At 42.9% G+C, this 12,549-nt stretch overlaps 1 protein-coding gene across 3 annotated transcripts in view; it reads left to right on the top strand.

The window, feature by feature from the left end:
- Window positions 1–12,549, top strand: part of ATP2C1 (ATPase secretory pathway Ca2+ transporting 1) — a 155,726-nt gene that overhangs the window by 23,368 nt on the left and 119,809 nt on the right. The window contains exons 1-2 of one of the 3 annotated variants that reach the window (XM_047768303.1): window positions 11,885–12,054; window positions 12,282–12,463. The exons of 1 other annotated variant lie outside the window; for it this stretch is intronic. In XM_047768303.1, coding sequence (XP_047624259.1) covers window positions 12,458–12,463 — 6 coding nt within the window. In that variant the 5' untranslated portion in view covers window positions 11,885–12,054; window positions 12,282–12,457. Of the gene's footprint in view, window positions 1–11,883; window positions 12,055–12,281; window positions 12,464–12,549 lie in introns of those variants that run through there. One more of the 3 variants, XM_047768313.1, reaches the window with a different exon arrangement.

The raw sequence follows: 12,549 nt of genomic DNA, 5'->3' as shown, positions 1-12,549 counted from the left end.
ATATTTTCAAAATCAAAGCCAATAGTGGTTGCCATTCCTTCTCAAAAATAGTAAATACGTTAGACTTTGCGTCTTGGCTCAGTGGTTAACAAATCCGACTAGGAACCATGAGGTTGCGGGTTCAATCCCTGGCCTTGCTCAGTGGGTTGAGGATCCAGTGTTGCCGTGAGCTGTGGTGTAGGTCATACAAGTGGCTTGGATCCCAAGTTGCTGTGGTTCTGGCGTAGGCCCGCAGCTACAGCTTCGATTCGACCCCTAGCCTGGTTATCTCCATATGCCGCAGGAGCGGCCTAAGAAATGGCAAAAGACAAAAAGACAAAAAAAAAAAAAGCAAATATGCCATTTAGAAGATGGAGAGTTGTTAAAGCCAGGGGTATAAGTGATGATGACTTAAGCTTCCCAGGTTCTTCTTGACCATTTCCAGCTATGACTGCCACAGGTCTAGAAACATTACATAATATTTAGTTATGCAAGAAATCAGTGAACCATGTCTTTGCTATATGAATATAATCTGAAATGTGTTATCTCTTAGTTCCTTCTTCTGTAGCTGTTTACTGATTAAACAGATGCAGCAATTGACAATTTTAATTGTTGATTTAAATTATGGAAATTAAAAAAGTGTAATAGTTATGTCCTCCATACTATCTAAAGCCATTATCTGAAGTCTTAGCATTGAAAATAAATTCCCCAGTTTTTCTCCTGCTCCTAGTCTAGTGAATATGTAAATATAAAGACTCAGATCAAACACAAATTCTACCACTTGGAAAGATGAAATTAGTATTCCTAATACCGTTTGGTGGCTTTTAGATCCTTAGAACATGTGCTTAACATGTATTTTGTTGATTTTTCAATAAAGCATATTAAAGAACATGTCTCAATTACTTATTGAATAATCTCTCTAAAAATGCCTGTCAGTGATCATTTAGTCTTAAGATAACACTCTCATTTTAGCAGTAATTTTCAACTCTGGGAAGATAAATCCAAGGGGATTCTATCACACCTTCTGCTTAGAGTATAACTTCCCCACTGATGGTGTCCAAAGTTTAAATAAGAACAAATGAATTAGCATTCCCATTGTGGCTCAGTGGTAACAAACCTGACTACTATCTATGAGGATGTGGCTTTTATCCCTGGCCTTGCCCAGTGAGTTAAGGATCTGGCATTGCCATGAGCTGTGGTGTAGGTCACAATATGGCATGGATCTCAAGTTGCTGTGACTGTGGTATAGGCTGGCAGCTGCAGCTGCAATTCAATCCCTAGTCTGGGAACCTCCATATGCCTCAAGTGGGGCCCCCAAAAGCAAAAATAAATAAATAAGTGAATAGATGTAGACAATGACCAAGAATGTTCTAAAATGAAGTCCTTATTAATTAATACATTCTTGAATGTCATCAAATGAGCTATGGGGCAGATATTCTAGGCTGAGGAATTGATAGCTGTCAAGGTTTCAGGGTGCCTCATTGAATTGAAAGATGCAAGAATTTAACAAAACAAAATCATAAATTATAAAAGCTAATTCAATAAAGGGGACATCTTCTATATTCTTTAATGGTCATTGTAGAAGCATTAAGGTAATTGAAGCCAAGATGAATATTTGACTCCTGGCTTTGACATTAAATAGTTAGAAATTCTTGTGCAAGGAAATTCACCTGTGAGTCTCGGCAGTTAAGATCTAGTCTGCTTGCCACATAGAGCTGTGACGATTAAATTTAATTATGTACATGGAAATATTATGTCAACTGAAAAGCCCTAAACAAATGTGTAGTTTTGGTGGCTATTTTGATTCTCATTTCCCTAAAAATAAAACTTTCAAATCAAATGTGCAATTTACCTTTGCCAGCACCTTTCCAGAGTTAAAATGAACAATTTAATCATTTAAACTAGAGAAGAATACAAGCATATTTTTTTAAAAGTCACAGCTTTTTAATTGCTGTGAGTCAAAAAATAAAAACAAATTAATGCTCAAACCTTAAAATGATAAATATCTTTGTCAAATACCTTGAAAAAACTGTCATACTTTATGAAGGTGTAAACTTAATTTTTTATTTTAGCAAGTTCATAATAGAATTTATCACTAAGTGGTCATTAGTTGAATAATTAAACAAGAAAAAATCTAGTGCTAGGGCACACAATGACATAAGAAAATAAAAATTCTAAAATCTAATGAGTTTCTAAGTATAATGTGAAGTTACATAATTTAAAGATACTCCTAATCAGTAATAAGAAAAACTTGTCAAAGTAGCTTCTGCAGGAGTTCCCTTTGTGGCACAGCAGAAACAAATCTGACTAGGAATCATGAGCTTGCAGGTTCGATCCCTGGCCTTGCTCAGTGGGTTACCATTAGCTGTGGTGTACGTCACAGACAAAGCTCAGATCTGGCATTGCTGTGGCTGTGGCTTAGGCCAGCAGCTACAGCTCCGATTAGAACCCTAGCCTGGGAACCTTCGGGTGCGGCCCTAAAAAGACAAAAAAAAAAAAAGAAAAAAGAAAGGAAGTAGCTTCTGCAATTAATAGCTTTTTTTTTTTTTTTTTATACTTTCTATGCCAGGATGGAAATCTGTTAAAAAATAGATAGCATTCTCCTGTTCAGTGTTTTTGACTTACATCTTATTCCAAACTTCATTTTAACATTGTATATGTCATATACATTATACTGCATTCTTCTTCTTTTTTTTTTTTTTTTTGTCTTTTCTAGGGCAACTCCCGTGGCATATGGAGGTTCCCAGGTGAGGGGTCGAATCGGAGCTGTAGCTGCCGGCCTACACCACAGCCACAGCAACTCGGGATCCGAGCCGAGTCTGCAACCTACACCACAGCTCACGGCAACACCGGATCCTTAACCCACTGAGCGAGGCTAGGGATCGAACCTGCAACCTCATGGTTCTTAGTCGGATTCGTTAACCACTGCGCCACGACGGGAACTCCTATTATACTGAATTCTTCTTTTTTCCTTTCTGTCTTGGCCATACCCACAGCAAGCAGAAGTTCCTGGGCCATGTAATTTTCAATAGGAAGAGAAACTTGAGTTTGAGAAGATAGTAGTGGTTTGGTTTTTGCACATAAAAACAAAACAAAACAAACAGCAACAAAATAACCTAGAGCAAATGGACAGCAAAGCCAAAAACAAAACCTTGGACAAATTTTATAGCAAAACTCTACCTGCGAACCTAAAAAATAAGTAGTCAGGACCAGCCTGAGACAACTGCAAGACCTGTGTTTTATGAACCTACACAGAGGTCAAAGGAAAGGAAAAATGGGAATCGAGGGGATCTGATAGACCTGGGAACAGCTGGACCCCCCTCAAAACCCCAGGTATTTGCTGGAAGAACAGCTGAAACAGATGAGATTCACACAGTCCAGTAGCAGGAGGTCTGCAGCCATTTGAAGAGCAGAAATGCTGTTCCCAGGTTTGGGGCAAGAAATATATGTTAGGGTCCAGGAACTTAGCAGATGGCAAGGAAGCTGTCAGAAATGACTAGCATAATATAAAAAAAAAAAGAAAGAAAGAAAATAAAAACAGAAATCAACTTGAAGAAGTCAAGACAGGCTTCAAAAAGCATAAGAATTTCAATGAGTTCAAACTTATCAGACTTTCAAATTTAAGTCCATAATAGAAAAAATGATTACCCACTGAAACTCATAGAGACCCAATTCATTGTACTGAAACCTGGGTAAATAAAAGAATCAAGCATTTACCCCACTTGTTCTGTATTATCTGAACCAATGTGTAGTCAAAGAGTGGAAGAGGCCAAGAGTGTCCTTATAAAATTATTAAAGCTTATAAATGAAAAGATCATGATGTGATTTGAAAATCATGATTTACCACCCCCATCCAATGAATGCATCTGGATGATGGGCATCGATAAGCACTCAAATGCAGAGGGTAGAGGAACAAGCTGAACTTGTACCTGGAAGGCGTAATCAGCGTAATCAGCAAAATCTGGTGTCAGAGAAACTACAGGCCTGCCCCCCAGGCTCTTCAACAGATAAATAGTAAGGAACGGAAAGGGATAGAGGGGGATTTTAAAATTGAGACTTTCTAGGAGTTCCTGTTGTGGTGCAGCAGAAACAAATCCGAATCTGATTAGGAGCCATGAGGTTGCAGGTTCAATCCCTGGCCTCGCTCAGTGGGTTAAAGATCTGGTGTTGTCATGAGCTGTGGTGTAGGCCGCAGATGCGGCTCTGTTCCTGCGTTGCTGTGGCTGTGGCTGGCAGCTACAGCTCCAACTAGACCCCCTAGCCTGGGAACCTCCATATGCCGTGACTGCGGCCCTAAAAAGACAAAAAAAAAAAAAGAGACATTCTAAAAATGGAGGTTTGACAGAATAAACTATGCATTCGAGGGATATAGATTAGTGATGAAACTATGGTGAAATCTAAGGGAGCAACCACTGTGAAAGGCAGAAGAACTGTCCTTCTGGAGGGTGGGTAATGCAAAATTGGGACTGTGCACATGGATGAACTTCTTGGATGGTTGGCCAATTTCTATTCCTTGTCCTGGGTGGTGATTTCACTATCGTTTGGCTTAATAATAAATCACTGTGGAGTTCCCATCGTGGTGCAGCGGAAATGAATCCAACTAGGAACCATGAGGTTGTGGGTTCAATCCCTGGCCTTGCTCAGTGGATTGAGAATCCTGCATTGCCGTGAGTTTGCTGTATAGTTTGCAGACACGGCTTGGATCTAGTGTTGCTGTGACTCTGGTGTAGGCCAGCAGCTATAGCTCCAGTTGGACCCCTAGCCTGAGAACCTCCATGTGCTGCTAGTGCAGCCCTAAAAAGCAAAACAAACAAACAAATCACTGTTTTCCCTAAAAAAAAAGTTCCAGGGACAGGGATTGAACCTCTGCCATAGCAGCTACTCTAGCTGCTGCAGTGACAATGCTGGATTCTTAACCCACTATGCCACAAGTGAACTTTTTTTTTTTTTTTTTTTTGTCTTTTTGCCATTTCTTGGGCTGCTCCTGGGCATATGGAAGTTCCCAGGCTAAGGGTCGAATTGGAGCCATAGCCGCTGGCCTACCCCAGAGCCACAGCAACGCAGGATCCGAGCCGTGTGTGCAACCTACACCACAGCTCATGGCAACGCCAGATCCTTAACCCACTGAGCAAGGCCAGGATCGAACCTGCAATCTCATGGTCCCTAGTCGGATTCGTTAACCACTGAACCATGACGGGAACTCCCACAAGTGAACTCTTATATTGAATTCTTTTAACTTGTATAGAAGCAGCCTATGCATCAACCAACTACGTTAACCTATTTTTCTGAAGTAAACTTTTTTCTCGTTTAAGATTCTATCTTGTGGGATAAACCAAAATGGAAAAGAATATTAGGAGTATATACACAGGAGTTCCTGTCGTGGCACAGTGGAAAGGAATCCAACTAGGGACCATCAGGTTGCGGGTTTGATCCCTGGCCATGCTCAGTGGGTTAAGGATCTGGCGTTGCCATGAGCTGTGGTGTAGGTTGCAGATGTGGCTTGGATCTGGGGCTGCTGTGGCTCTGGTGTAGGCTGGCAGCTGTAGCTCCTATTAGACCCCTAGCCTGGGACCCTCCATATGCTGCAGGTGTGGCCCTAAAAGGACAAAAGACCAAAACAAAGAGTATACACACACATATGTATATATAATATTATATATATATAAACTGAGTCACTTGGTTGTACAGCAGAAATTAGTACAACATAGTAAATCAATTATAAATTAAAAAGATTCTATCAATTAGGATGCTTCTAGCTGCAAGTAACAGAAAATGTTTATTATCTCACAGTAACGGAAGTCCCGTGGTGGGAAAGGCTCTAAGGTTGGTTAATTTGTAGCTTAATTATTATGTATCAAAGGACTTTGCTTCCTCTCAATACTACTTTGCTATCTGTGGTATTAGCTTTTCCACAAGGAAGAGGGGTAATAAGATGGCTGCAGTACTTGGAAACATTCAAAATTGTGGGGAGAAAAGGAAGGCTTGTTAAATCACATACTACCAACACCAATCCCCAGAATTTCTGATTTTGTAGGTCTAGGTAGGATCTGAGTTCCAAGTGATGCTGGTAGTGGGAACCACACTTGGAGAAACACCGGCTTAAGAGTTCCTATTGTAGCGAAGCAGAAATGAATCCTACTAGTATCCCTGAGGATTTGGGCTTGATCCCTGGCCTCACTCAGTGGGTCGGTGGTCCAGTGTTGCAGGGAGCTATGGTATAGGTTGCAGATGCAGCTCAGATTCTGCATTGCTGTGGCTGTGGTGCCAGTTCAACCCTTAGCCTGGGAACTTTCATATGCCTAGGGTGCAGCCCCCAAAAAAGCAAAAAAAAAAAAAAAAGAGAGAGAGAGAAACACCAGCTTAGACCTATGATCCTGGAAGGGATGTTTAGGATCACCATAAGTTCATTGCAATGTGCACTTTATCATTTGGAATAGAACACGAAGTTCTCTTTACTCTCCTCATAGGGCTTGATGCCATTTCTAATTTGTCAACTCCCTCGTAAACATTTCTATAGTGGGACATTACCCACTAGAATACCAGTATTCTCAGTAGCTGAAGTAGCTGTTTTCTTAGAAAATAGTTTTGCACCCAATTGTTCTAACTGCGGACTGGTTGGGCCGGTTCAAGGCCCCAGTCTGCACTTGAGCTTACTTGTTCCTGGCTTTTAGAAAGCTCTTTTTTCTTTCCCAAATCCCCATTTTCCCAATCCCAAATAAAGGACATTTGGCAATATTGAATTATTTAAAATATCTTCTGAAATATGCTACATAATTATTGTCTTTTATAATCAAGGAAGCCAAAAAAAGTTGTCTGAGGGTATATTATAAATGCTGCTAATCTAATTTCCCACCTGATCTTTATTTGTAGTGATGAATTTTCCAACCTGAAGTTTTAAGTTTGCTCATGTTGCAGAAGCTCCTTCCTGCCAATTTGTAATTCCCCTTTTCTACCATATGTCTTGCAAACCATCCCTTTGCTGTGTGTTCCCTACTTTGTGTAGTATGTTCAATGGAAGCATGGTCTGTTTGCTTGATTGTCCAGGGATAAACTTCATCATCTTCATAAAGCCATGGGCAATTTCTGGACTGTGGATTTCCCTTTCATTTATTATCATAATGGCATTTTTGTGCCTTTTTTCTCATTTGTTCTCACAATGGGAAGCACACTGGAGAGAGATGATTTTTGCAGGGGGCCTCCAAGCACATGGGACAAGTTCAGGCAAAGATGCAAGCTATGCAAAAATATTTGACTTCTAGAAAATAGTTGGGTAGAAAACTTTTGAGTGCAAAATGTAATTATTTTGGAGGTCTAGAGAAATGCAGCCTTTCCCAAAGTTCTCTCAGACACCAGTCTGCAGAAGAATAGAGACTGAAAATGTTTCTGATGTCAATCTAAGAATGCATTTAAATGGAGGGAAGAGGGCTAGGCTATTACTGCAAAACACAGCAGGGGGCCAGCAGACACAATATGGAATCTATCCAAACTATTTATGACAACCAACCCATCAGGAAGGCTTTCAAAGTTAGTTAAGTACTGGCCAATAGCAATTTAACTTACTTGGCAATTCTAAGGCCTGTAGCCCATGCCTAATCTCCTAGCCATCTTGTCCAACGAAATAACTGATAACTGTGCTGGAAGTTATAGCTCTTTTACTAGTCTCCTAGCCATCTTGTCCAAGGAAATAACTAACTGTTCTGGAAGTTATAGTGCTTTTACTTAGGCATTGATATGCATTCCATCAAAATCCGAAGCACAAGCTCAGCTGAAATTTCCTACTTGTAGAGAAGTAGCCAGCTCAACATTATTATCTTTCAATTTCAAATGGTTACCTGAGTTCAAAATCCAAGTGTGAAATTTCATCTGCTCTGGGCAGTGCTCAATACTTAATCCTCCTTGAAAAGATTAGTACTTACTCAGATCAACCAACCCATCAGGAATTATATTTATTCATTCTACAAGCATTTTTTTTAATGAAATCCACTTTCCAGATTACCCATTTATTCAATAGGTCTTTTTATTATATATTTACCATAGACAAAATATTTGGGGATTAGAGATGAATTATGCCAGTTTGGACACTGGACTGAACATCTTTTAAATACATACATTTTAATCTCAAATATTGGGGATTTGGAATATGGAATATTCTATGTCTATTTTCTCTTTTTTTCATTTTTTATTTCTTAATATGCATGATAAAGATTTTTTATATAATGGGTTTTTTTTCATTATAGCTGGTTTACAGTGTTCTGTCTTTATGTCTACTTTCTTTTTTTTTTTTGTCTTTTGTCTTTTTAGGGCCACACCCGCAGCATATGGAGGTTCCCAGGCTAGGGGTCTAATCGGAGCAGTAGCCCCCGGCCTATGCCACAGCATTGTAGGATCGGAGCCAAATCTTCGACCTATACCACAGCTCATGGCAACGCCGGATCCTTAACCCACTGAGCGAGGCCAGGGATGGAACCCGCAACCTCATGGTTCCTAGTTGGATTTGTTTCCACTGCACCATGATGGGAACTTTTCTATGTCTATTTTCAATGGAAAAAATGAAGTGCACAGTTGGCTCTTGGACATGGAACTCACACTCATTCTTCTGCCTTCCCTTACCCTCACTCACCTGCACCTCTACCTATTCTCATCTCCAACCCAGAAGGTTAGTAGTACTACATATCAAAAATCTCAAATATCACCACATGCTCAGAACCTGCTGAATGGGGGAAGTGAGTCATACTTGGAATAAACTTCTTTAGAAATAAAATTTAAAAGAACATAATTAAAATTCCTTAGTTTCTTCTGCTCATTTTTGAGTGCATTTGATTTTTATTCTTACTTCCAGTTTTTACTCTTCGAGTACTGCTAAGACACAGAACCAAGCCGATTTGTAGCAATTCTGGCAGGTGGCTGTTATAACACTCACTTCATATGACACTTCTTGCAATAAGATTGTATATCAGCAAACTTGACCCTTAGCACGTCCTTCATCCTATAAGAAGAAAAATACTTGTGTTGTTCCGCTGGAGACTTATAAAAATGAAGTGCTTTTAAAATTTTCAACTTAAAGAATGGCAACTTTTTTCTAGCAACTATGTAAAATCCCTTAGTTATTAAACTTTGGTACTTAAAACAATGTTAAAACAGTCTTTAAGACTCTGAGGAAAGATTTAAAATAACTTTTTCTAAGTTAATTTTTAAATCCTAAGGGTCATATTTTGTGCCGGTTTCTGAAAATGCCCGATATCAATTTTGATATTAAAAACAGGATGCCTCATATCCTTTATGTAAAAGGGACAGCATAAATAAAATCAGGACATCATGTCTGTTCTATCTCAACCTTCCCTTTTGTAATATTCCCCCAAGCAGAGAAGCCTGACAAATTTCCCCTCTATTGCTCATGTGTGACCACTTTTTGCATCAGATATACTTAATTTTGTAGGCTAAATACTCAGAACAAAATGGGAGTAAAGATTTTTAGAGTGTCGATGTCTAAAGAATTAAGAGGAAACCTGAACATAATACAGTTAGTTGATCAATCTCATCCTGGCTCCTAGCAGTCCATGCTTTTGCTTGTTTCTCTGTATAGTGCTTTATAGTGCTTATAATTTGCAACCTGTCTTCATTTTATCAGATCCTCACAACAATCTTTTGAGGGAAAAAAGGGGAGTTTTTATGCCTCTATCTACATATAAAATTTCATTATACATATGCATGTATGTACGGACACACACACCTATGTTTGTATATATATGTTATGCAGTGTAACTATATTTTAGTACCTTTCCCCTGAGATGAGGAGGTGGAAATTGCTACACATCAAATTTCATGGTAGGTTAGCTGGTCAGAAAAGGAGATGTTGGAAGAAGGAAGATTTCTGAAGCTTGTGGCCCCACTACTCTGTCTTGAATATTATTAACAACTACTGTCTTTCACATGCAGAGGAATTCAAAGTTGGTGTTACAGATATTGACTAGTTGGTCGAGGAAGGGTAAGGCAAAGAATAGGAAACCACTCTGTAGAGAAATGCTAATGAAGCTTAAGGATCAGCTAAGTGGTTGAAAGCTATTCTTTATGGGTTTTTGCTGCTCTCAGGCCTTGGAATTTGTGAGATGACTGACCGTAGATTAAGAATGAAGTATGCAACAAATCTTCTGGACAAAGCTGGTATTCTCCAGTTTCTTTTTTGGCTTGGCAATAGGAATAATGGCTTTCACAATTTAGGCAACCAGAGTAAAATTCCGGTTTAAATTATTTCAGATATAAGCCATGGAGTGATAAATCTTGGGGAAAGTGTGTTCAATTAGGGATTCAGTGTTAAGGTGTATTGCGGTACCCAAGGGATAATTCTGAAAAGTTGTCTTAAAGTGTTTGAGCTCATTAAAGCAATGCAATAGAAAACTACCCTCTTTTGTAAGATCATATGCTAGTAACAATGTCTATATCTGTACAATTCCTATTTTAGATGCCTTCTTATGTTTTCAGTGTGATGCTGTGGTGTCAAGATCCAATAAGTATGGTAATAATCACTACAAAGTAATTACAACATTGAGCAAAATACAGCACATTCTTTGTTGTAACAATCATAGGCTTACATGCATCATTAAGGCTAAATCATTAAGCCTGCAAGCCAGAGGTAGGTCATATAAAATAACTCTAAGACTTGAGGTCTGTTTCATCCTGATTTTTATGGTTTCACATTTGAAATTTAAGGCGATCTCGCCAAATAAAATCTCAATGTCTCTTAAGATCCAGAAAGCTGCCTAGGGTTTTTGATCCTAGACTAGTTCCGCTTAATTTGGGACCAAACAGAACAGCTAACACGGTCCACTGCCTATTTTGACGTTGAACATGTGGTCAGTGAGCACACTGGGATGTGTCACAGGACCTGAGAAGAGGGGCAAATTTTTCAATGGGTGTTAATGTTGACTGAGAGAAGTATCTCCAGCATATAGGGAAGTCTCCTGCGATCTCCCGAGTTCTTTGCAGGATGCCCTGTAACTCAGCAGGTGTAGACCTGCCCTCTAGTGGATTTGTTTGCAAGAGGACTTGGGTTCCATGACTGCTGTCTGGCTTGACAGGGTTTATTAAACTCAATTGTCCATCAAAAGTGACTTATTGGAAGTCTGGACTAGGTGCTGAGCAAATAAACCGCACCAGTTGCTGAAGGTAATGCCCACTTTTCAGCTTCCATCTGGGAACGCTAGGCTTCTACTTGTTCCAGCCTCGAGGGTTTCACACTTGGGACAAATGAGAAGCGCTCCGCTGAGCTCTCGGGGGCCGGTCTGAGACCTCTTTCCCCGCGGGTACCGAGCGCACCCCCAGAGCGGTAGAAGTTTGAGAATTGGCCCCGCGGGGGCCCGCCCGAAGGTCCGCTTAGAGAAGCCGTGACGGGTCGGCACAAGAGACTGCGGCCCCCGCGTCGGCCGCCGGCATTATGACGGCCTCACGCGGGAGGGGCTCCCAGCCGCTTCATCGGGGCGCTCAGACACCTCGGGTGGCCGCGACCATGGCTGCGCCTGCCCGCTCGGCCCGACCCCGCGGCAGCCTCCTGAGGGCGTGCGGCCGGCGCGGGGAAGCGGGAGGCTCGCCGATGCTTGCACCCGGTGGGTGCGTAGAAATGGAAGAGAATCAGGTTTCTGCGGTCGGGGGTGGGCAGCCGCTGCAGGGCAGGTGGGCCCAGCAAGAAGCCAGCACCGCACGTCCTCAGCCCTAGCGCCCGCGGTGCAAACGGCCGGGCCTTCATCCACTTCCGCCGTCCCCGCCCCGGCGTGAGAGTGCGCCTGCGCGCGTGCCCCTCGCGGCGGAAGTAGCCGCGACAAAGCTGGGCCTGTGGGGGCCAGGGTGCGGGGCGGTCCCGGGGTGCGGGGCGCGCCGGGGCGGCGGGGAGGGCGGAGCGCAGGAGGCGGAGGCGGGAGCAGACCAGCTCTGCCTCGCTGAGCCGCCGGGCTGCCCGGGCCGGGTCCCCTCACCTGCTCCCCTTCCCGCCCCGCCCTCCCTCCCTCCCTGTCGCCGCCTTCACGCCTCGAGAGGCGCCCGCCCGGCGCCGCCGTTCGGCCAGCTGCTCCCGCGAGCCCGCGGGTGAGTCCCCCGCATCCTGGAGAAGGGGTTTGGGGGGGGGGCGGCTGGGTTACCTCCGGTCCCCCGTTTCTAGAGACTTCCAGGTCTTGGGAGCTGTGTCCGGGGTACCGGGATGGGGGCGCCGCCCAGCCCCGCGGGCGTGAGCAGGGGGACGCGGGCGGCCGGGGTCGGCGGGCTGGGGTCCCTCCCCGCCCCGGTCAGCGCCGCTTCTCCGCTTTCTCTTGCAGATGCTGCTGCTAGGGGTGGTGGGCGCAGCCGCGGGCCGCGTGGCCGGGAGCGGGGGTGACGGCCTGGGATTCCGGGGGCTTCTCTTCTCGTCCTCCTCTTCTCCCTATTCCCAGTGTGGCCGTGGCTGACACTAAAGACTTTGTAGCCACCAACCCAAGTGCAGTTTCGATGGAAGATGAAGGTAAAGGCCCCCGGCAGGCGGGTTGCAGCGCGGAGTTGAGGGTGTGGTGGTTGGCTGTTAAGTTGTCTTTCTCTACCTTTTTATTT

The sequence above is a fragment of the Phacochoerus africanus genome, chromosome 1 (assembly GCF_016906955.1).
Source record: "Phacochoerus africanus isolate WHEZ1 chromosome 1, ROS_Pafr_v1, whole genome shotgun sequence".
In the NCBI taxonomy this organism is placed as follows: Eukaryota; Metazoa; Chordata; class Mammalia; order Artiodactyla; family Suidae; genus Phacochoerus; species Phacochoerus africanus.
Note: the sequence above shows the minus strand (reverse complement) of the source record. Positions and strands in the feature narration are given on the sequence as shown.